Below are 24,762 nucleotides of genomic sequence, written 5' to 3' on the forward strand. Positions count from 1 at the left end.
TGGGTCAGGTATAGGCATACAACCCAAGCATGTCAATCAAAGCCTTTCTCCATTTTCCCCACCCAGAGTTTATTGGGGAAGAGCCTGTCCCTCCCTGGTGGCCAAGTAAGAGGTGAGCTAAGAGGAGCTGGCAGCTGTGGTTACAGCTTTGTGAAGAAGCTAGTCTGAAAGATGCCAATACTCAGAGAGATGTAAAAAACAGAGACAGAGAGACAGAGTCCTGACCATGTTTGCAATTCTGGTTATCCCTGCTTCTTCTGCAGTTTCATTACATGAGAAATAATGTCCTCAGTACAAGCTGGCTCTCTGTCCACTGCAACCTTTTTAAATGGTAGTGATTAACCACAATATAGTCAGCCTTCCCAGGACAGCAGAGAGTGGTATGGGGACCTAATGACAATAAATAAATAAATAAATAATAAAAATAAAAATAAAATAATATAAAATAAAATAAAAATGAAAAAATAAAAAAATTGAGGGGTCCTCCAACAAGGGCAGACTGACATTGATAAAGATGGGATCCAGGCTCCCTTCCAAACTATAGCTCCCCAGTTATACATACTGGGTTTCTCCTTCCTTACCCATCAGCCCTGATCCTGGCGTCTTCCTGACCCTGATGCCATCCTCCATTCAGACCATTCTTGAGCACTTTGTTCCTTTCTTACAGCCTTCTTGGATCTCTCATGTACCCTAGCTTTACTGCAATTAAATGGCACCTAGTAATTCTGCAGATCAAGATCTAAAATATTGCTCTGAGAGCTCCAGGGATATCTACTTCCTGTCCCCATCCCCCTGAGAGAAATGGCCTCTCGAACTCTTCTGTGGGAAGACCTCAGTGTCTTTTTCAAATTGGAGAGAAACATGGGTTTCATCCCAACTCCATCCTGACTCCTTAGCCATGACATATAGACATTGGTCCGTCCCTGAAAACTTTGCCAAATGCAGCTGAGTAGAAGCTTATTCCTAATAGTTTGGTGGGTTAAGAGGAGTATTTTCTTGATAGTTGCCTCTGCCACCAAGGAACGCTGTTCCCCCTAGAAACTTCCACTAGAGCAAGGACAAAAGGCCCTTTCTTTAATACCCTAAGGACCAGCTGAGAACAGTTTGGAACATTCAAACAAGACTAAAGATTTGTGGATATCAAAAGGAAAATAATCAGAAAGGGAAACATGAATCTAGATCATCAGGCTTATAAGTAACAGCTCTTGGACATTGCCTCTAGAGCTCCTGTCCTATCTGCATGTAATTTGGTGCCCCAACAGGTCCTGCCTTTTTATCACTCTGTCCATCCTTCCCATCTTGGATTTCTTGTCCCTCCTGGAGGAAGAACTCCAGAGTATATTAACCGAACAACCAGTTGTGAGTGGTTGTATCACACCAAGATTCATGGACTCTGAGAAGTCCTCAGAGTATTGTCTGATATGAGACCCTGGGCAAAAGTGCTCATCCTCCGTCTGGAGCAAGAGCTTTAACCACAAAATTTCCCCTCAATTCAGTAGACATTTTTCTACTCAAGGACTTGTGGGAAGTTCTTGAAGAAGAGAGTTGGTATAGCAGATAGCTTTTACTGTAAAACAAACTACCCCATAACTTTGGGGGTCTTAAAACAACAAGCATTATTTCTCATGATTCTTTGGGTTGACTGTGCAGTTATATTGGTCTGGATCAGCACAAATGGGGTTGGATGGTCTAGAATGGCCTCACTCATAGTCTGGGGTTGGCAGGCTATTGGTCTGGGACCTTAGTTTGGACAACTCACTCCTACTCCATGGGGTCTCTCATTTTTTTTTTTTTTTTTTTTTTTTAGCAAACTAGCCCCGGTTTCTTATTATGACCATCTCAGTTTTCCAAAGAGTATCAAGAGAAGAGTAGACCCCAATGTGCAAGCACTTTATAAATCTCTGCTTGTGTCATGTTTACTATTCATTGGCCAGATCAAGTCACATGGCCAAGTTCAGAGTCAGTGAGGGAGAGGCATGCATATTGAGAGGATAATGGTTATGACCACTTTTGCAAAAAAATCCACCAGAGTTGGGAAGGAAAGGGGGGTGTGGTCTAAAGAGAAAGAAGAAAAGGGAAGGGAGATCCTGGGGCTCTGTGGGCTGTAGCTTCTGTTACCCTGGTCTGTATCTTGTCTAGGAGAGCAGGCTACTAGCACAAGCTCAATTTTGCAGCAGCCAAGTGCATCTGTGGAAGCACTATGGCTGCATCTGGATCTGCAGAATCGTTATCTTCCAAGGTTTGTATGTTCTGCCCTTTCTAAACTGGCTTCTACTACAGAAAAAAAAACATTCTCCTATTCACACTGTCCCCCTCTCCCTGCCAACCCCACTCAAGAATTTTGTCCTTCTTCAGTTAAACCCACTCTCCCTAACTGAAAATTTGGTAACTCGGGACTTTGTTGCCCAAAACATTATTTTCTGTCCCATCCCCTTTCAATAACAGAGCTGTTCTCCTGACCACCGGGTGGGCTGGATGCATGACTTGGTCCTGGTGAATTAGAGAAACTCTTTACCCTGGTCATAGTGATTGGTTCAGGACAACCACATGACTCAAGCATGGTCAATTGATGTCCTCTCCAGTACTATTTTTCCTGAGGCTTGTTGGACAGACTGTCTTTGGAAGCACAGTGCTGGTAGAATGTGAATTTGGAACAAGTATAATAGAGAATGAGATCAAAGTATAAAGAAACATAAAAGTATGCAGAACTAAGAGATGGAAATGGTGATATTCGTTGAGACTTGGATCAAGCTATTCTCAAAACGACACCAGAAATATACAGATGCAATAGCAAATAAATTTCATTTTTTTCACTAAGCTCCTTTTAATTGGGTTCCTGTCACTTGCACCAGAGTCTGTGCAGATAGACCTTGCTAGAAGATCAAAGCAGAAAAGCTCCTTTTCTTTGTTGGGGGTGATTATAATGTAATGGTGGGGGTAGTTCATCAGTTTTAGCATCAGATATGTTACCATACCCCACTGCCACTCTCTTCAATAGGAACCCAATCATTAGGAGAGGGTTAAATGCTTTATGTATTGTGGATTGACACATGAGTAACAGTTAAAACCAAGAGATCAAATTGTCCATGTCAATAGCTTTTATGCATTTATAATCACTACCTTCACTGCTTTAATATTTCCTTCCCTACTTGTATCTCCTCAACAAATCTTACTCTAGAAAGCACTTATTGAGCCAAACCTGACATAAACTATGAACTTGGCTGGTTACATCAACTTTCAACATTAAACAGACTGCCCAGCACTTGGGACACCAGAAGAATAAGAATCACAAGGCTCCTTTCTTAGGAATTGTTTCTTAACTTAATTTGGGCATCACTCAGTAAGAAAAGAATGCTAAATCAGACTTGATATAGAACAGAGGCCTGAAGATATAAATAGTTCAAAAATAAAACAAATCAAGAATCACCATCTCATTAGTAGTAGGAGAGAAAATGAAGTGAAAAATAAGAAGGAAAAGACCAGACTGTGAACTTTTGAAGGGAAAAGCTATTTGCAAGTGAGAGACACTGAATAAAATCAAGTACAATGAGATGCTCAGTGAAGGCAATATTAAAACATACACACACAAAACAACAGAAGCTATTTAAAGAAAAATCTAACTATGAGATGCTTGACAGATAGAAAATTCCACCTGAATGGGAAGCTAAGGTAGTAGGGCTCTATTCAGGCCTTTCACTGAAATATTATAACCATATGTATTGGTGATAAGTTTTAAATATAAGTATGTTAGTACCGAGAAGTATTTTTACAAAATGATAAATGAAGAAAAAGATGAGTTCTTTTCAAAGATTTTGGTGACATTCTAAAGTATCAAGAAATGAGTCCTAGATTAAGACTTTTATGCCCAATTGCTTTGCAAACTACCAGAGCTAAAGATAGCATGGGGTCACCTTGTTAGAATGGTATTTCCTACCTAATCTCTCTGGTACTAATTAGAATATAAATAAAAGAAAATGTAGACACTTCTCTAACCACCTTCTAAAAACATAGCCATATATGGATAAAACATCCCATTTATCACCTTGTATTTATTCAACAAAAAAAATGTTAGCCAATAAACTCCAAATATCTCTATATGAGTTTTTGGTTTATGAGTTAAGAAATTCAACCCCTGTAAGTTCTATAAACCTCGGCTAGTTGTATGCCCAGGATATCTAGGATGAAGGCATGGTGAATGAATTAATTAACATTGGCCATTTCTCTATAGAATTAATGTTCTGGATAAAAAGTCCTAACTTTTAATTTGGAGTTCCCTAATTTGGAGACTCACTTCACTCATTTATCGAGTCTCTACACGAAGCACAAGTCCAGGCACTAGGGACACAAATCTCTACCTAAGGGAGGGGTTTATTTATATTTGCTTATGGTGATAGGAATATCTTGATTTACTGAATGGGTTATTACTGTTGCTTCCTGTGGTAGAACAGGGAGTTAAGGGACTTGAGAGTGGTTTTTTTTTTCTTTTTTAACTATGCTAGTTCCATTTCCCAAGGGGACCTTGAGTCTTTTCCTCCCTCCATCCTTCCCTCAGTTCCTTCCTTCCCTCCTTCAGAGGAAGTCAAGTGAAACACAAAAGGCCTGTGCCACAGAGGTTGAGTGTGGCCTGTAGAACTGGCCTGTCTGCCTTTCTCACTTACTACCTGTTGCGGCCTGCTAAAGCTTCTGAGGGAAAAGCTGATGGCATCCAGAACACCTCCGTCAGCTGGGAAGGCATGTGGCTGGCATCTGCTGGTCTTTTGCTCCTGGGCTGCATTACTTTCAGCTTCTGATTCCAGTGATTTTCTTCTTAAGCATCTGTGGGTTCTCACTTACCTTCTCCTGGGTGAACTCTGGGCTTCATCCCTTAGCTTAGCATCTCCAAATATCTGGGTCTGTGTCAGCTCTGAGCTCTTTTTCTCTGTGAGCTCTCTTAAGGACTCCAGTAAACTAATTAAGACCCACCTTGAATGGGTGGGGTCACACTTCCATGGAAATAATCTAAAGTTCCCACCCACAATTGGGTGGGTCATATCTCCATGGAAACAACCTAATCGAAAGATTCCACCCGCAACAGGTCTCCTCCCAGAAGACTGCATTAAAGAACATGGCTTTTTATGGGGTACATAACAGATTCAAACCAGCACACTAGCTGTGACTTTGGGCAACTCTCTTACTAATCAGTCTGTCCCTCACCTTCATGAGCTATGTAGCAAGGATGACCATACTGGTACCCACTTTATAGAAATGACATGGGGATTAACTGAGTTAATATGTGTATGTGCTTGGTGGGTAAGCAATGATTATTATTGGCCAACCAATCATTTTTAGCTACATTCATCTCCTACGTTCCTTATGTCTGCAAATACTTTTCTCAGAGGTAAAGCTTGTCTATGTTGGGTTCCATCTAAAGCATATAGAGGAGAGATGGGAATGAAAGTCTAAATTTCGCTTTCAACTGCTTTGATTTCTTTTTTTTTCAACTGCTTTAGTAGTGAATTCATTTACTACCAAATATAAATTTAGCCACTGGCTACTATGATCAAAGGACTCAGCCTCTTCAAATACAAAATCGATTCAATATCACTTACCATTTTATATCAACACAAGTTGGTTCTAATGATAAAGAAGGGTATTAAAATATTAGGAGGCCAAATGAAAGTATTATGACTAATGACGCATAATTAATTATTTTTCTGATAATTGTTACTTTTTTTCCTTTTTCTTTAGGAAGAGTCAACTAGAGATTGAATTTTGACCCTACACCCAAGAGAATGAAGTTGCAAAGATAATTTCTCAACTAGAATCTGGCCAGTTCACCATGCTTAGCAATAGTTTTGAAGAGAAAGATGATTAAATGAGCTTTGAAACCTACCTGAAAAGTGGGATAAAAGCTACAAAAGATGTGGTGTTAAGCAGTGTGAATTAATTTTAGACAGCTTGTTCAAGATACATCTTAGTGGTAATATCTTTCTTCTCTACTGTGATTAGCCAGAAAATAATCTTTTCTTTGTTAGCTTTTCTCCTGATATCCTGTGAAAAAATATTCCAAGGTCAGCTGTCACCTCATCATAATATCCATAAGAAAATTGACTTGTATTCTAAGCTTGATTACAGTAAATGGGACAAGTAAATCAATTCAATGTAAGAAAGAGGGCAACTACATTGTTTTTCTTCCCAAACTATCAGGTAGATTTTATAAAATGAGAGATCAGTATTCAGTAGTAAATTATGGCCATGCTTCCTCTCAATCAAATTTCTGAAGGACCATGATTTCACTGCCACCTAGAAATGGAGCCCCCCTATCATATTCTTTAAATGGCAACCATGGCTGAATTTTGTGGAAACAATGCATTGCATTTTAAAGAATATGGCCTCTACTGATTAATGTTACTCCAACACTGTTCAGGCTTTGGGAATCTTCTGCCAAGTTTAAACAGCGTAGAGCTAAGAAAAGAAAGAGACTCTGGGGAAGAGAAAATGAAATTAACTGCATAAATCCTAATTTGGAAGGGAGAAGAATGACAAATAGAAGAAAAATGCAAATGGCACATAGGCAAATAGTTTCCTCTAATGTCTATGTCTCCTGATAATATTTTAGAAACCAAGATTTCATATGGGCAACTGAAGCTGAAAGATAAGTAATAAAAATATCTTGAATCCTACTGGAGTATCATTCTACATTATTTTTTCCATTCTTGGGGAGATAAACAAAAATTACACTGTGAACTAAAACAATGCTGTCACATGCAAGTAGAAAGTTCATGACAAATTACCTTCTTCTCTTCACCCATCCCATGTAATTCTTAAGGAGAACCTTTTTTTGGGGGGGTGGGGTGGGGTACAAGGGAGACCATGCCTACAATCCTCAACACTGATTTCCTGAGTGCTGAGTAGCATTAGTCATGCATCCTCTTCATGCCCATAAAGGGAGGATAAGCCTAGAGTGATGTTATCAGACAGATTTAAACAAGGCATGTTCCGAGAGAACCCTCAGAGCCAGTCTGACAACACTCCTGCAGCAAACCCTCTTCAACAGAAGCATGCTCTGTTTCATCTTACACCTGGGTGTACACTGCTAACAGATACGTGTATACCAACTCGCAGTGTCTGTACACACAGAGGACTTGAAGCAGGCCTCCCACTATGGTATAAAGCTAAGGTGTCAGGGACAGCTGAGGTCCATGTACTTGGCGTTAAGAAGAGACTAAATTTCTTTTGGTGAATAGTTCCCTATTCATCTTAGATTAGAGTAACCATTCATTTGCTCATTCATTCATTCACTTTAGAAATATCCAAGTGCCTACATAGGCCAGGCATCGGACTGCAAGCTGGGCAATCCTTCAGTGAAGAATTCAAATGATTTTCACCATTCACCAAGCCAAGATAATCTCAGCTAATTTTTAATCAGGGTTCATAGGAAGAAAATCTGCTTTAATTTTTACTGCTTTTACTCCACTTTTACTTATGCCAGAATGTAGTATGATAAGGTGAATGAACTAAGAATCGGAAATCCTGGGTTTAAGTTCCAGCTTTACCATAAAGGGACTGTGTGTGACCATCAGCAAGTTACTTGATCTCTCTGCGCCTCACTTTCCTATTTTGAGAAATAAGTGGGTTGGACTTGATTGTTAAGATTCTTTCCATCTCTAAAATTCTTTTATTCTAGAATGATAACACATTCCACAAAGTTTCTTTTGTAGCCAGAATCAGTCTTTGATTTTCTAGCCGAAGTTTCCCTTCTGCCCTCTCTGATTGTTAACCAAATATGAACAAGAAGCAATAACATTTTGTCACAGCCAACAAATTGCCCTTCCAGAGAATGACCTTTGGAGGTCATTACAATATCTAAATCCAAAGGCAATGGTATGACCAACTTGTGAGCTGGCAGGCTGCCATCCAAGAGGATGGAAATGTTGTAGGCAGCCAAAATTCTTGGCTGGTACATTTTTAATAAACATAGAAAGTAAGAACAGCATTTTCCACTTGGATTGCTTAATTTGGTGCCCATACCATTGGAACATTTGCTGTTAGGATAAAGATGATGTGATATATCACTTATTTAGTGCAGGATAGATTAACTTTCAGAAACGAGAAGTAGGTTATGGAGTCATCTGTAAGGAATTTTTATCCTTGCCTCTTGTCTCTGGCAGGAGATAGTTTGAATCATTATAGCAAAATCTCCACCCCTTTTGGCCCTTTGTAGGAGTTTTCTGTGAAACATAAGCTCTGCTGGATTTACTGTATTGCTATGAATGGACTAAGGCAAATTGGTACTTCTATGTGGTTGAATATGTCTTATAAATAATTTTCCAAGATGGTCCCGTATGTGTTAATAATACTTTTCCAAGAAAAAAGCCTCCCAGGCAAACATTTTCTGGTTAATTTTGGAGAACACTATTTGAGGTGCTTATGTTTTAAGAGTAATTTATGTTAAGACAATGAACCTCAGTTAGTTGCTATGATTTTAAATCATGCCTATTGTGTTAACTCATCTAGAGATATCAGAGCTCTGCAATTCCCCGACTCTACTTGTAATATGGCAAAAAGGAAGTCCGACTGGGAAGAGTGTTTTCTCTCCAGTGCTTGGAGATCCTCGAATAAAATGCTCTCTGTGATGGTAAGCTTTAATTAGAACTGTGGGTGGAAATTAGTGTTCTTCAAGTACACCATGTTTAAGGCAGAAGCACCCTGCTTGTTACTACCTGAGGCCAACCTGGTCCTATGCCATAGCTCCAGGTCACTGCTTCCAAAGGGCTGTTGGTTTGGGCTGCACATTCCAAAATGAAAATAACTCAGTACCAAGCTCTGAAACCAGGAAGCCATTTATAGTTAAAACTGGGCGACACAGTTCTACTACAGACAAGCCAGGCATTGACCAAGGATGACTATCACGTGTTCCCCTTTCATTTGGAAGTGTACATTGTCCCAATCTTCATAATTACAATTTAAACTGTACTCCTATCTTCAAACAAAACACCCAAACTTTTGAATGGATTCCTGGAGTCCTGACAGGTTCTCCATTTTGGATTAGATCGTTCAGCATTAGGAACCTTGTAGCAACAGATCTTTTCCATGCTATCTTTTATATAGGAAACACACCCTACCCCTCTGGACTATACGAGGGCTAAAATTTGTCCAGTTTAAATTTTAATTTGATTTTTAGATTTGGTTTTGGATACCAAGAAACTCTCACAACTATAAATTCTGGCTTCCTTGATAACCCCCGCTCTATTAACTTTAAATAAGATTCCTTTGGCAGTGTTTTGAATCTACCTTTTAAAAGAGGTGATTTCAAGACCAAGTGAATGATGGAAAATTAAAAAAATATTATTAGTTCACATCTCCCTCCCGCCTCCCCGGAATTCCCTTTTTGCTAATGACGATATAAAGCGGTTTCACTGGCGGCGTTTCTCTTCCATTCTGGCGGCTGCACATGGTTCCGCGCGCGTCTCCCGGCGACTGCGTTTCCCCGCGAGTTGGCTGCGTTCGTTTGGCGATGAAGTCATCCCTATCCATGGTGTGCATATCAGCTCGTTAAATTGGTACAGCACGCTGGGATTTCTCGGGAAGAAAAGGAGCGAAGCGAACAAAGATGACCATATTTTACATTTCTATCTCCCCAATCCCGTAGGGATCGCTAGCACCAGACACTCGGCGGGCGGCATGTGGGGCTGGCCAGGGGATCGCCGACTCCCACTTTCGCGTCCTGAGCTAGCAAGAGGGCCGGATGGGGACCGGGCCGGCTGCGGACCAGCCCCGCGCGAGGGCCCAGAGCAGATCTCGAGTTCCCCGGTCCGGCCCTGTCCGCATCAAGCATTCTAGTTGCCGCTTCCCGGTTCCTCACTCAGCTACCCGCGCTTCCCGCGCCTGGGAGGTCTCGGAGCCTCAGTCTCCGCACCCCGGACGCGGGGGAGGCCTGGGGCTCCCCAGCCTCAGGGCCAGGCCGTTCCTGCGTGGAGCGGGAGGCGACGGGGAGGGTGACGACTGCCAAGGACAACCCCGGGCGAGGAACCCCCACCACTGGCGGGCTTGGCGGGGAGGGAAACAGTCCCAATCCCAGGGGGCTGGAGGGGGCGGGGTGGGGAAGCAACAAAGAGCCTTTACTAATCCGTCGCCGCGGAGCTCGCTCCCACCCCGCCCCGCTCTCTGCAGTCCGGTGGGGGCCCGGGCCGTCTGCAGCTAGTGAGGGGTGTGCGCCGGGCTCCCCGCCTCCCCTTCCCCCGCGCCGCCTCCTCGCCCCCGGGGAAGGAGGGGAGGAGGGCGGCGCCTGCGTGTTCCTCCGCCGCGCGCCCCGCCTCCTCCTGGGCTCCTCGAGGCGATTCCGACTCTCCTCCCGCGGCTGCAGCAGCTGCGGGTTGCACACGGCCTCGGCGGCGGGCGCGGCGGTCGCGGGCGTCTGGAGCGGCGGCCGGGTGTGGGGCCCGGCCGGACACCCCTCTGAGGGCGGCCCAGGAAGCTCCTGGAGGAGGAAGAATAGGAGCAGTAGGAGGTGGGAGGCGGCGGCTGCCAGGGACCCGCTCCGCGCGTTGGCTTCTTCGCTTGCTCTCCAGCCTTTCTTTGGTCTTCTCTCACGCTCCGGCCGGCGTCTCGGCTTTGTGCGAGGACATGGTGTAGCCTCCTCGCCGCTCGAAGGAGGAGCCGGACACTTGTCTCCAGTCTCTGCGCTGCGTCCCCGCCCCTGGAGGAGAAGACCCCTCTCGGCTCGGTGCCTCTCGCGTCTCCCGGCTGCTGGGGAAGCCTCGGCGCCACCGGCACCATGAGGTGAGAGGCGCGCGGGGCGGGGACCGGGCAGGCCATTGTGCCGCGGGAGCCGCGACCCCGGTTTTCCTCGGACCCCGGCTTCTCTGTGCTGGCCCGAAGCGTCTTCCTCGGTCTCGGGATCTCTCCCTCCCCCCTCTCTCTTTTGTCCTTTATTTCTCTTTCTTTCTTGTAGCCCTCCCCAGCCCCCACTTATTTAGAGGTCTCACTCCACCTTTTATTTTCCCTCACATCCTCTTCTTTCACCCAGGATTTCTATTCCTAAAATTAATTTTCTCTTGGCTTCCTCCCCCCAGCCTTTGCAAGCAAAACCTGGGAGATGGGGAGGGGTTCGAGAATCAAAGCGTGCATGTTGCTGGGAAACAGGTATTTTTCCTGTGTATGTGTGCAAATTTCATGCGCTTTTGATTACAAAACTCTCGTGTTTAGTAAAAAAAAGAAAAAAGTTTGAAGGATCTGAAATCTCTGAGAGTTATAAAGTATTCTGTCGGGGGTAGATGAAGGAATTAAGAAAGGTGAAATTTTACGATGGTGGGGGGAAGGGAAAGAATTTATCAGCTTTAATTTGGGGGGGGCAGAAATAAGTAAGTTGTTTGAGGTGTGTAAGCGAGGAGAGGAGGCGGAATTTGTTTGGAAAACCCTTTACCCCCTTCCTCTGTAGCAGCCTGTGTTGCATTGCAGCAGCTGCTTTTTCCCTTTCCTCTATGTAATCAATAAAACAGAAGCTAAATTATGTTTTCAGCCCCAAAGGAAAGAATTGAATGTACTGTCGTAAAATATATTTTTAATTGCAACGATGAAACATATGGTGTGATATTTTTCTTTTTTGTTTCTCCAATTGTGTGAGAGAATAAACCATGATGTGGCGTGTCATTCATTGGAGATTTTTTTTTCCAGCTTTTCCTAAGCCTGTTTTGTGTCCGTAACCTTCTCTTTTCGGATTGGTGCAAGACTTCGTGAGAAATAGGACTTGGTAGACTGCTGATCCATTCTGCGTTATCATCCTTACAGGCCTTCCTTATGGGTTAAACAGTTGAGGATAAAGTAAATTACTGTATTTCTCTCTTGGAAGAGATAGTCTTACAGTTCATTTGGATTTGAATCTCCTTTGTGTTAAAGATTAATGGCCAACCATTGCCAAGACCTTTATAATATAATACAGTGAGATTTGAATGATATAATCTACAAATTCTTTGCTTTGGCAAGAAAATGTCATGTCATTGGAATTGTTTCTCAATTTAAGCAGTTTCCATGTTAAACTTTAGTTTCTGTGTTTTTATATGAAAGACTCCCGTTTTGTTTTTTGTATTTTTTAAGTATATGTTGAGTTTTCACTTAAGCTTACTCTGAGTTTGAATTATTTTTTTTCTATGACTCCAAGTTACAGAGCTTTATGATGGCCTTTAAAAATTTGTTTAACAAGTGACCTCTTTTCCTTGGTGATTTTCAAATGTAATGGATCAGTTTAAAATTTTAATTATGACATACAAACCAAAACACACAATTTTTATAAAATAAGGTTTGGAAATCTTGAGTCATGTGTCTGAACACTTTTTATTAAGTTACTGATATCCTTAAACTTAGGAACTATAATAAAATATATGTAATGTTTTATCTTATAATACCATATATTGATTTCTGCTTTAGAGATTTAATTCTATAAGAGACTTGCAGGCCAGAAGTTACCAGTTTTTTCCAAACTTGGATAAACATCTCAACATTAAGAAATGTAAAACAGTTTTAAACAAAAACGGCCATAAGTTTTCAAATTCAGAGGTTGTGAACCAAAAAAAAAAGATTTAAGTTTTTAATATTCAGTGAAGTTTAAGCACTGTCGTGTATAGTTGTCAGTCTGTCACTGGTAAATTGTCTTCACTTAAAAGCTCCTTTTCTAATAAAAGTAACTTCTAATTCTTAAGCTCTTTTCTTGCTCTTTTCTTTACCTAAGTGTACAGAGGGAGGAATCACACTGTTGCTTTTCAGTAGTGTATAGAGTATGGGACACAGATCTGAAAAGTTTGTTCAAGCAGTCTATGATAATTCTTTGTAGGCTAATTTTGAATCACTTAAGAGCAGAAAAGAGGGATCAGCTATTCATTTTGGAAGCATTGGATTATTTGGTAGTGGTTTGTGCAACTGGGGTGTGAACATTTGCTTAGATATCTGTAAAACTTGGATCATCTTGGGATGATGGGGCTAAAAGGATCTTGAACTGACTGCAAAAGCCTTTGGGATATTTTGGAGCTTAGAAAGGGCTTTTCACGTTTTTAATATTTGACTTCATCTCAATGAAGCTTTCAAGTATTGTAGGACATAACTGTTAACCTATTAAATCAAGTCTTTTTTAGTTATATTAATGGATGTTCTGATGTTTAAAAGACCATCCAAAAATAGGAATGCCTGGGCAGGAATTTATACTTCAGCTGGTCAGAATTCTAGAGAGGACATGATGAATATGTTGTGGTTTAAGTGTTTGTGATAAGATCTCTCAGATGACTTTAATTTTAGGAATTGCATGGTCACTGTGATATAATGTAGTAATCCTTACACAGAAGAGACCTGAATAATACTTTACAATCCTGAAGCAGTTATAAGGGCATTCTATACATGTAAAGCGCTGTATGTGGAATTACTTGTTAATACTTTGCTTAAAGATGAGAATTAGAAAAGTGGATTTGTTACGCAAGTCATTGGAAGGGTTGAGATCCAAAGAAAAACAAAAAAACAAAAACAAAAACAAAAACAGCAACGGTACTCTCCGTGTCAGACTAGCTGTGGGTTCTATTATTTTTCATTTATGTAATGTTTTGAAAGGACAAGAATCGCTGTGATTGAGGTAGGTTAGTGTGTATTTGTGTAGTGGAGCTTGTCTGATCTAAAATAGTTTCTTATAGCCTGGTGGCTAAGAAGAGCTCAGAAGATTTTGGATGGACACACTCGGTTCTGTGTTAAATGATCCAGGCTTCCTCTCTATTCTGTGACTTTGCTAAGGCTTGAAGATTTGTCCAAGTCACCTACTAGCTGGATGACCTTGAGCTAATCACATTATTTCACTGATCCAGTTTTCTTTTCTTCTCCCCATTAGTAAGAATAGGGATAATTCTTCACTGAGTAGTGAGGGTTAAATGATAATAGAAGAGAGTGCTTTGTTTACTTGTAAGCATTATACAGTCATATTAATCCTTTTGTTTCCAGGCCTAGTTCTATTTTAGACTAGTTGCTTAAAGCTTTTGGGCAATTTGCTTTGCCTTTCTGGGCCTTATCTAGTTCTAGGATGGCAAATAGGTTACATTTTCCTTCAAATGGTAGTGACCACCATGTTGTAAGGACATTGATAGTATTTCTGGCCTTGGTGGGAAAGAGTGCCATGATTGGTGAGTAACGTTTGGTTGGGATGTCAGTCCTGGAGAGCAACATTGGAGAGTGTTTCCTGGAATGCTGTATGTTGACCATCTGTTGTCTACTCCAGTGTTCTTATCTTACAGATGAGGAGACTAATTTTTAAGTTTCCTTCCTAAAAGTTCTTTGATATACTTCTTGTGTGTTTTGTTATCTTCATTTATGGTAATGGTAAATTTAATATACATTTTATTACAATCAAGGTACAATCAAGGGTCAGAAGGGCCAGGTTTTATAGCTGACTCATTGTTAGTTGAGCAAATTGGTAGAAATGGAGATAATTCTATTATTTCACAGGATTGTTGTGTCAGGTGAGATATCCATGAAAGGATGTAAGTAGCGGTGTCTCTGTTCCCATGGGTCTTCTTTTATAATTCTTGTAGCTCTTGAATATGTGACTTTCCTAAAGAGGTTTATATTAGGGGCAGGAGTCAAGTCTTCATTTTTTTGGTTTCAGTGCCTTGTGTCTGGATATAATGGATGTCCAATTTAAAAAATATTTATTAGGCAAATATTCAGTAAGAGTGCGGATTAAGAGAGAAAATTTACTGAAGTTTTATGTAGTATTCAAGGTTTTGGATACCTTGTTAGCCCTGTTGGAATAAACAAAAATAACCAGGTAGGTCTGATTTGGCTGGTATAGAAGAAAGTACAGACAAGATGGTTTTGCTTACTTACCCTACAGACAGCTTAAATCTGAGGTGATTGTATAACTTTTAAAACTCTCAGTCCTTATCATAAATGTGAGAAGGATTTGGAAAATGTAGAGTTGTGGAAGAGGAAAAGGATACTTAAACCTTTCCTGTGCCAACTTAATGTTGTTTTTTCCTTCTTTTTCTTTTCTTTCCTTTCTTTGAAATTGATGGATGGAACTGAATGGAAGTAAAAGTTAAACAGAGAGTTTGAGCTGAGGTTTAACCTCAGTGTTTGTACCAAAGTGGCTGCTTCCCCAAATACTGGTTTGCAAAGTTTTCTGGATTAGAAAGCATGAAGAGGATTCCTTGTCAAATCTCCTGGGAAGTAGTGCCTAACTTATCAACCTCCCAGCTATTCCTCCATGTTTCTATACACTCTGTGTATTCTTTGCTATTGCTTTTACTATATTGCTGTATAGTTACATGAATCTGCCTGTCACTTGAGAGCAGGGACTGCATTTTTTATATTCATGGTACCAGCACAACACTTGGCAAATAACTGGCACCCATAAAAATGTTTGACGTTGTGGTATTCTTTTCCAGAACCTGTTCTATAACAATAACCACCACCATTTTTTTTTTAAAAATTCAGTTTTATTGAGATATATTCACATATCATCCAGTCATCCACAGTGTACAATCAGTTGTTCACCGTATCATTGTATAGTTGTGCTTAATCACCACAATCAATTTTTTAACATTTTCATTATTCCAAAAAAATAAATAAATAAATAAAAATAAGAATAAAAATAAAAGTAAAAAAGAACACCTAAAACATCCCATCTCCACTATCCCACCCTATTTTTCAGTTAGTTTTTGTCTCCGTTTTTTCTACTCATCTGTCCATACACTGGATAAAGGGAGTGTGAGCCACAAGGTTTTCATAATCATATGGTCACACCATGTAAGATACATAGTTATGCAGTTGTCTTCAAGAATCAAGGCTACTGGGTTGCAGTTTGACCATTTCAGGTATTTCCTCCTAGCTATTCCAATACACTAAAAACTACAAAGGGATATCTATATAGCATATAAGAATACCCTCCAGAATGACCTCTTGACTCCATTTGAAATCTCTCAGTCACTGAAACTTTATTTTATTTCATTTTGCTTCCCCTTTTTGGTCAAGAAGATTTCCTTAATCCCACGATGCAGGGGCCAGGCTCATCTCTGGGAGTCATGTCCCACGTGTCCAGGGAGATTTACACCCCTGGGAATCATATCCCACATAGAGGGGAGGGCAGTGGGTTTAACTGCAGAGTGGGCTTAAAGAGAGAGAGAGAGGCCACATCTGAGCAACGAAGAGGTTCTCTGGGTTGACTCTTAGGCACAATTATAAGTAGGCTTAGCCTCTCCTTTGCCGTAACAATCGTCATAAGGGCAAGCCCCAAGATCGAGGGCTCAGCTCACTAAAAATTGGTAGTCCTCAATGCTTGTGATAATATCAGTAATTCCCAAGGTGGGGAAGTTTAATATTTCTGCTTATCCCCCCCAGTTCCTCAGGGGGCCCTGCAAATACATTTTTATTCCCTGCCCAGATTACTTTGGATGTATTAGGGTTTCACACCAACCTGTACAAACATACCAGATCTTACTTCCTATTATAAGTTCCATGTATTTATGGCCATCACCATTTCTGGAGCACCTGCAATGTTCTAGAAACCATTTTGAAGATAATATAGTATTTAACGTATAGTAAACATTAATAAATGTTGTTTAATTAAAGCAACAGACAAAACTAGCATTCTGACCAGGACAGGGTGTTTCTTACTCCGATATGAAGCTCAGAAATGACTAAACGATCAGACTTAGGTTTGTCTAATTCCAAAGTCCTTTTGAGGACACCATGTTTCCTTGACTTCCTCATTAAATCCTGAGTTAATACAAAGACCATCACTCTGTTTTATGGTCTGTTTGTGGGCCTTATAAATACTTTTGAGCAACAGCTTATTGCAACTATTGGTTTAGCTTATCTCTACTCCATTTAATGCCTGCTTTGTTTTATTTCTTAACAGCACTTAAAATACCAATGATTGGATAGTTTATGATATTCAGGAATGAAGATACCGAGATTTTTTTTGGTGGAAGAAGCTAATCTGTATAATGATTAGGTAAATTATAGATAGGTTTTGTTTTAAGGAACAATGTATCTAGAAGTCATTTACTAAAGATAAATTGGGGGAGGCTGATTTATGCAAGGGACCTTATCATTTCTAGAAGTACCTAGACATTGGAAAGCTCTGGTTTATGATTCTAATTAATTAAGATGCAACTTTCCCATAGAATCCTTATTGATGTAAAGCAATGTGCATATAGCTAAGTGTAGAGGTTGTATGATGTGTAGGGTAAAGAGTACAGGCTTTGGAATCATCTCTAGGTTAGAGTTCTCATTCTGATATTTACTAATTGATTTTTGAGTAGGTTGCAGAAATCTTATGAGTTTTGAATTTCTTCTGTAAAACGGAGTTTCTGCATTATAGAGTTGTTGAGAAAAACAATCCAATGATATGAAACCCTACTTGTACACTTGGCACATACAATGGGTTTGATGACAGGAAATCCTCTACTATGAAAGTCTGACATCTCTTCTTAAGTTTATGTTAAGAATGTGAAAAACCACCCAAAATGGTGGAGCTGCTTTGAAAATAGTTTGGCAGTTCCTCTAAAAGTTAAACTTGAGAGTTACCATATGACCCAGCAGTTTCACTCCTTGCCAAATAAACCCAAGAGAAATGAAAACACATATCCAGTTTGAAACTTGCACATAAATGTTCACAGCAGCATTATTCATAACAGCCAAAAAAGTGGAAATAACTCAAATGACCCTCAACTGATGAATGGATAAATAAAATGTGGTATATCCCTACGATGCAATATTATTTGGCTGTAAAAAGAAATGAAGTACTGATACATGCTAAAAGATGAATGAACCTTGAAAATGTTATGCTCACTGAAAGGTGCCAGACACGAAAGGCCGTATGTTGTATGATTCCATTTATATGAAATAGGTAAATCCATAGTGAGAAAGTCAATTGGTGGTTGCTAGCTCCCAGGGGTGAGTGGGTGGGTGGAGAGGGTGGGTCAGGTGAATGGAGAATCAGAGGAGACTGTTAATATGGTTTTCTTTTTGGGGCGATGAAAATGTTCTGGAATTAGTGGTGATGGTTGCACAGCCTTATGAATATGCTAAAAACTACTGAATTTTTAATTTTAAAATGGTGAATTTTATGGTTTCAATGTATTCATTTATATATATAAATATATATATATAAATATATATATATATATATATATATAAATATATATATTCAGTATATTTCAATAAAAGAACACATCCCCAATAAGAAAAAAAGAATGCAAAAATCTGTTTTATCATCGCCCCATCCTTGGATTATTAGTATCATTTATTTACTTGAATAGATAATATAAGAAGAGGATCTCATTTGCTTTACATTTGTTGTTTCTAACATTATTACCTTGGAGTAATACTTTAAATTGACATCTTCATGTTTTCTAAAGAAGAGAGTTGGAGCCAGAACCACATGGCTTTTGGTAGGACTCCAGGCAGGTGGGAGCGTTTAAGTGGAAGCCTTGATAGTAGTGCTTTTGAGAGGCCTGAACAGCCCTCTCTCTGGTAGGTTTGTTGCAGTTTCTTTCTTCTCTACTGATCTTTTTAGCTACTGATATGAGGGTAATAATGGCTAAGATGATGGATGAAATATGATGAAGCAAATCCTTCAGAATCTTCAGAAAGCTGTTTAATCTGGGTGGTGATTTTCTTGGGTCTGTTTACAATGTATTTCACACACCAAAGAAAATTTGTCTTTGGGTAATGAGATAACCTTAATGACATTTAAAAATGGATTGAGTGCTTTGCCAGTGATAAAGGCCTTCTGGAACATCTGATCTGGGAAACCAGTTCATCTGATGAATTGAAGTCCAAATGACTACCTTCAACTGCTTTGGAGTCCTCTATCTCCTTTCCTTTTGGCAACTCAACTGTCTTATATATGTTAGCTTGGTGTAGGGGAGAAGCTTTATAAAAGGACCCAGTGGCATAAGTAAAGTAAAATGATGAGCTCTCTAGGTCAAATATCAAGGGGGTCCAAATTGCTTGTTTTCTAGTGCAATGAAGGAATCTTTCTGTGCAGGTTTTGTAATTAAAAACTGGTTATATTTGAGAGTCTACTTTTTTCTGAAATCCTGAAATATCCCCTCCCCCATTCTCATCTCATGTTAGACTAGTACTGCAAGCAAAATTGTGACTGTGTTCAATTTTTTTCTTTTTAAATTTTTTTTAAAAATGCAGTTTTATAGAGATACATTCATATATCAGATAATCATCCAAAGTGTATAGTCATTGGTTCATGGTATCATCATTATAATTGTGCATTCATCACCACCATCAATTTTTGAACATTTTCATTACTCCATGACTGTTTCCTTACCATCTGTCCATATACTGGATAAAGGGAGTATCAGTCATAAGATTGTCACAACTACACAGTCACACCGTAAAAGCAGTGTAGTTATACATTCATCTTCAGGAATCAAGGTTACTGGATTACAGTTCAACTATTTCAGGTATTTCCTTCTAGCTATTCTAATACAGTAAAAAATAAAAAGGGATATCTATATAATGCATAAGAATAACCTCCAGAATGACCTCTTGACTGTATTTGAGATCTCTTAGCCACTGAAACTTTATGTTGTTTCATCTCTCTTCCTCCTTTTGGTCCAAGAAGACTTTCTCAATCTCACGATGCATGGGCCAGTCTCATCCCCAGGAGTCATGCCCCACATGGCCAGGGAGATTTACCCCCCCTGGGAGTCATGTCCCACATAGGGGAGGAGGGCAGAAAGTTTACCTGCAGTGTTGCCTTAGAGAGAGAGGCCACATCTGAGCAACAAAAGAGATTCTCTGGGGATAACTCTTAAACATAATTATAAATGGGCTTAGCTTCTCTTTTGCAGGAATAAGTTTCATAAGGGTGTGTTCAATTTTTAACAATTTAAAATTTATGAACTCTTAACTTTTTATTTAAAAAACATAGTTGTTTTTATTTCTTTGTAGTCTCTTTGATCTTTATTTTTGCAGTACTTTTAGAAAATGAACCAATTAATGTTGTCCTAATGCTTGGTCAATGTTTTTTAAAAATTTGCTTTTTTCTTTCCATTATAAAGCAGTGCAGATTTTGCAAAGATTTGAGAAGGTATGGAAAGTATAAAGATATTAATGACTCAAATTTAAACCGTTAGAAATTTGACATTTTGGTGTATAACTTTCTAGCCTTTTTTTTCCTTTTGAATGCAATTTTATTGAGATATATTCACATACCATACAATCCATCCAGTGTATATAGTCAATGGCTCACAGTATCATTAGCTAGTTTCTGTAAGTGCATAATGAATATTTGAGTGAATAATAATTGAAATTACCAGACCAAAGGGGATTTTATCAGTTTTTAATATGCATTACAAAATTAGCAATGGTAGATGGGAGTGTCAGTTTCCCCCCATTCTGGCCAACTCTGAGCATTATCAGCCTTTTTTAATCTTTGCCCAGCTGGTAGGCTAACGATGTTATCTCTTTGCTTTAATTTGTATTTCTATGATTACTGTTAGGGTTAAGCATCTCTCCCTGTGTTTAGTGGACATGTCTATTTTTGTATGAATTGTCTGCTCATGTCCGCTCATGTGCTTTGTCTGAGTTTTTCCAGTGGGATCTTTAGTTTTTTTCATCATGGTTTATAATATCTTTAATAAGGTTATTAACCCTTCATAATGCAGCTATATTGTATCGGTTATGTACTGCCGTATAACAAACTACCTCAAAACCTAGTAAAACATGTATGTAAAAATAGCTTTTTGTTATTTTGCACTCATCTGTGGATAGGCTGGACAGTTCTGGTCTCCTGTGGACTTCAAGTGTTTGCATTCACTTGGGTGTTGACTTGGGGGCTGGGCTGGGTTCACTTGGTGTGCCTGTTTGTGTCTCCCTCTGACTCCTTTGCCTCCCTCTTGCCCTCTTTCTCTTTCATCCTTTACCTCCCATCCACTCATCACCCGCACTCAGCCCCCTACATGGCCTCATCCTCAAGGAAGCTAGATAAGGTTTCTTCACCTAGCAACAGTAGTCTTCCATGAGAGCATGTTCCAGGGTGCAGTCAAACCTGCTTACAGTCTCCTTGGCCAAAGCCAGTTCCGTGGTCAAGCCTAGGGTCAGTGGGAGGAGACCTAACGAGGCTGTATCAAGAGGTGTGATTCATTGGAGACCACAGTGTAAAGTCTAGCATATAATATCTTCTAAAGTTGTCACTTGTCTTAAATTTTGTATTTGGTATGGAAGTTTCAAACTTACGTGCCGTATCTGTCAGTATTTATCTTTTTGGTTTCTGCCTTTGACATCATGCCTTCCCCAACCTAAGGTTATATACATATTCACTTACATTTTCTTCTGTTACTTTAACGGTTTCATTGATGTTTAAATTTAAGCCACTTGATGTTTACTTTTGCATAAGATGGGAGATTAGTATCTAATTAAGTGTCTAATATTTAATCACTTGTCAGCATAATTTATTGAGTAATCCCTCCTTTCTCCACTGATTTGAAATGCTGTTTTCATTGTATACTGGATTCCCATAAGTAGTTCTGTTTCTGGACTCTCTTACTTATCTGTCTGATTCCATGCTAGTGCCTCACTGTTTTAATTACTCTTACCTTATAATGTATTTTAACATCTAGTAAGACAAATTACTGTTCATTTTCTTATATTTTAAAACTTTATTTGCTATTCATTAAATGTGTTCCTTCAGATTAGTTTTAGAATCATTTCATCAATTAAAACTGAAATAAAAAAATAAAGATAAAAATGAAATAAAAAAGAAGAATTATACTGCCCAACCTTTTGGGTGTTTTAATTAGAATTGCATTAAATTAATAGGTTAATATGGATAGGGGAAAGAATTAACCCTTTTATGATACTGTTTCCCATTTTTTTCTCTCCATGTATTCAGATTTTAAATTTCACCTTTAGTAAAGTATAGCAGCACTAAACAGCAACTAGTTTAATATGTTTGACATGGTACCTTTAAAAAACGTTTTCTGAGGTGTTTTCAATTTGGAAGAAGACAGTCAAGTGTAATAGAAGCTTTAAAGCTGACTTGCTGTTTACTGGCTGTGAGACCTTGGCTGTTCCAAATCTCACAACTTCTTTACCTACAAAATCAGATGAATAGAATTCATGCTTTGTTTTGAGGTTTGCCATAATGCATTTAATGGCTTTTGCTATAATGCGTTTAATGGGCTTATGGGTTTAGTGTATTCTTTTTTTTGTTTTCCTAGTGTTGTACCCTAACTTTATTTTCTTAAATGAAGTTCAAGTTTCTGAATGTGTTTTTTTTTTTTTTTTTTTGGCTTTTTAAAGAAACCTTTAATATGAAAGACTTTTTTTGTTTGTTTTTGTTTTTGTTTTTTGTTTTCAGGCACTCTAAAAGCAAGGAGCTGGTTAAATTTTTTCAGAACCTATATTTTAAAATGTTTAAACATTTAAAATATTTTGACAGATTTTAAATTTAATATGACTTCAAAATTAAGAAGCAGCCCCCTGGACTGTAGGCATCACTAGGAATAAACTGCCCCTTCTACCCTCCTCCAGCGGCTACCTCACATCTCTCCCTCTTCCTTCCCTTTGTAATGTCTGGCCCCTACTTGCTCACCTGTTCTTTTTAAACTTCCTCCTTCCAATTCCTTGCCAGCACTCAGTGGTGCACAGAAGAGAGTTCAGATGTCTCACCCTGGCCTTCAGGGCCCCCTGCAATACGGTCCAGCCATGAATTCCCTCCAGAAGTCCCCAAGCATACCAGTGGAAGTCTTCAGTCTCATTACCTTTGTCCTCTCTCTCTCCTCCTGGAAAGCCTCCCTCTCTGTGCTCACCTGAGTTCCATTCTTGCTTCAGTATTCTGTTTAGTGATCATTCTGGGCCATGTGTCTCTTACTTCTTGGACTTGTAGCATCTGTTGACCATCCAACTAATGTGGCATTTCAGGTGTAAATTTTCCCTCATAAAATGAAGCATAAGCTCATTTTATCTGTGACACATTTCCCTAAGCACTTTGCATTATGCTGGGTACAAAGCAGGGACTTCTTATAATTTTTTGAATAAATTAAAAAACTAAGTACATGATTATTGATTGTTAGGCCATCTTTTTTTTGTGTGTGAACTTTAACATATATACATAACAGTGATAAAATTCATTGTACAATTTCACAAGTAGTTAGAGAGCAAAACTCAAAGAATGTCATGGTCACAGTTCCACAACTTCAGCCATTTCCATTATTGTAAAATAGAACTTACATACAGAAAGGTGTCATCTCTCGATGTACAGCTCAACAAGCAGTCATCTAGGTAATTTAAAAAATTGTTATGGGTTACAGTTCCACAATTTCAGTTCTTTCCTTATTATGCAGTACAAGGTATATACAGAAAGATGAAGACCTTCAGGGCACAATTCAGCGAGCAGCTATGAAGTAAATCCCAAAGGGTGAATCCCATTAACATACCATAGTCACTCCTGACCATTCCCATACCATTAAGATCACCTTCCTTAGGACATCTGTACATATTAGATTATTGTTTCCCCTTCGCTAGGTTCCTATTGTCTCTAGGTCCCCTATATTCTACTTTTTTAAAGACACTTATTTTACATTTTTTATAGCGTTCACATTAGTGGTAACATACAATATCTCTCCTTTCATGTCTGGCTTATTTCACTTAGCAAATTATGTCTTCAGGGTTCATCCATGTCTTCATATGTTTCTCGAGCTCGCTCCTTCTTACTGCTGCATGGTATTTCATCGTGTGTATATACCACATTTTGTTTATCCACTCATCTGTTAAAGTACATTTGGATTGTTTCCATCTCTTGGCAGTTGTGAACAATGCTGCTGTGAACATTGGTGTGCAAGTATCTGTTTGTGTCACTGCTTTCAGATCTTCTGGGTATATGCAAGAAGTGAAATTGCTGGATCATAGGTAACTCGATATCTAGTTTTCTGAGGAACCGCCAAACTGTCCTCCAGGATGGCTGTACGATTATACATTCCCACCAGCAATGAATAAGAGTTCCAATTTCTCCACATCCTCTCCAGCATTTGTAGTTTTCCTGTGTTTCTTAATGGCAGCCAATCTAATTGGTGTGGGATGATACCTCATTGTGGTCTTGATTTGCATCTCCCTAATAGCTATTGAAGATGAACATTTTTTCATGTGTTTTTTAGCCTTTTGTATTCTTCAGAGAAATGTCTTTTCATATCTTTTCATGTCTTTTCATATCATTTCATATCTTTTTGTGTCTTTTCATATCTTTTGCCCATTTTATAATTGGGCTGTTTGTACCATTGTTGAGTTGTAGGATTTCTTTATATGTGCAGTCACTTATCAGATACATGGTTTCCAAATATTTTTTCCCATTGAGTTGACTGCCTCTTTACATTTTTGACAAATTCCTTTGAGATACAGAAGCTTTAAAGTTTGAGGTGTTCCCATTTATCTATATTTTCTTTTGTTGCTTATGCTTTGGGTGTTAGGTCTAAGAAGTGACCTTTTAATTCTAGGTCTTGAAGATGTTTCCCTGCTGTCTTCCAGGCGTTTTATGGTACTGCCTCTTATATTGAGGTCTTTGATCCACTTTGAGTTAATTTTTCTTGTAGAGTATGAGATAGGAGTCCTCTTTTCATTCTTTTGGATATGGGTATCCAGTTCTCCCCGCCCCATTTGTTGAAGAGACTGTTATGTCCCAGTTCACTGGATTTGGGGGTCTTATCAAAAATCAGTTGACTGTAGATCTCTGGGGGTCTACTTCCGAATTCTCAATTCGATTCCATTGATCAATATGTCTGTCTTTGTGCC

The 24,762-nt window shown here is 39.3% G+C and overlaps 1 protein-coding gene across 3 annotated transcripts in view; it reads left to right on the forward strand.

Annotated features, from left to right (window-relative positions):
• Nucleotides 1-10,293: 10,293 nt before the first annotated feature.
• Nucleotides 10,294-24,762, forward strand: part of ENAH (ENAH actin regulator) — a 153,820-nt gene continuing 139,351 nt past the window's right edge. Inside the window, exon 1 of one of the 3 annotated variants that reach the window (XM_037822891.1) lies at nucleotides 10,294-10,761. In XM_037822891.1, coding sequence (XP_037678819.1) covers nucleotides 10,757-10,761 — 5 coding nt within the window. In that variant the 5' untranslated portion in view covers nucleotides 10,294-10,756. The remainder of the gene's footprint in view (nucleotides 10,762-24,762) is intronic. The other 2 variants (XM_037822896.1, XM_037822899.1) reach the window with 2 other exon arrangements.

This window comes from Choloepus didactylus, chromosome 2, assembly GCF_015220235.1.
Source record: "Choloepus didactylus isolate mChoDid1 chromosome 2, mChoDid1.pri, whole genome shotgun sequence".
Classification (NCBI taxonomy): domain Eukaryota; kingdom Metazoa; phylum Chordata; class Mammalia; order Pilosa; family Megalonychidae; genus Choloepus; species Choloepus didactylus.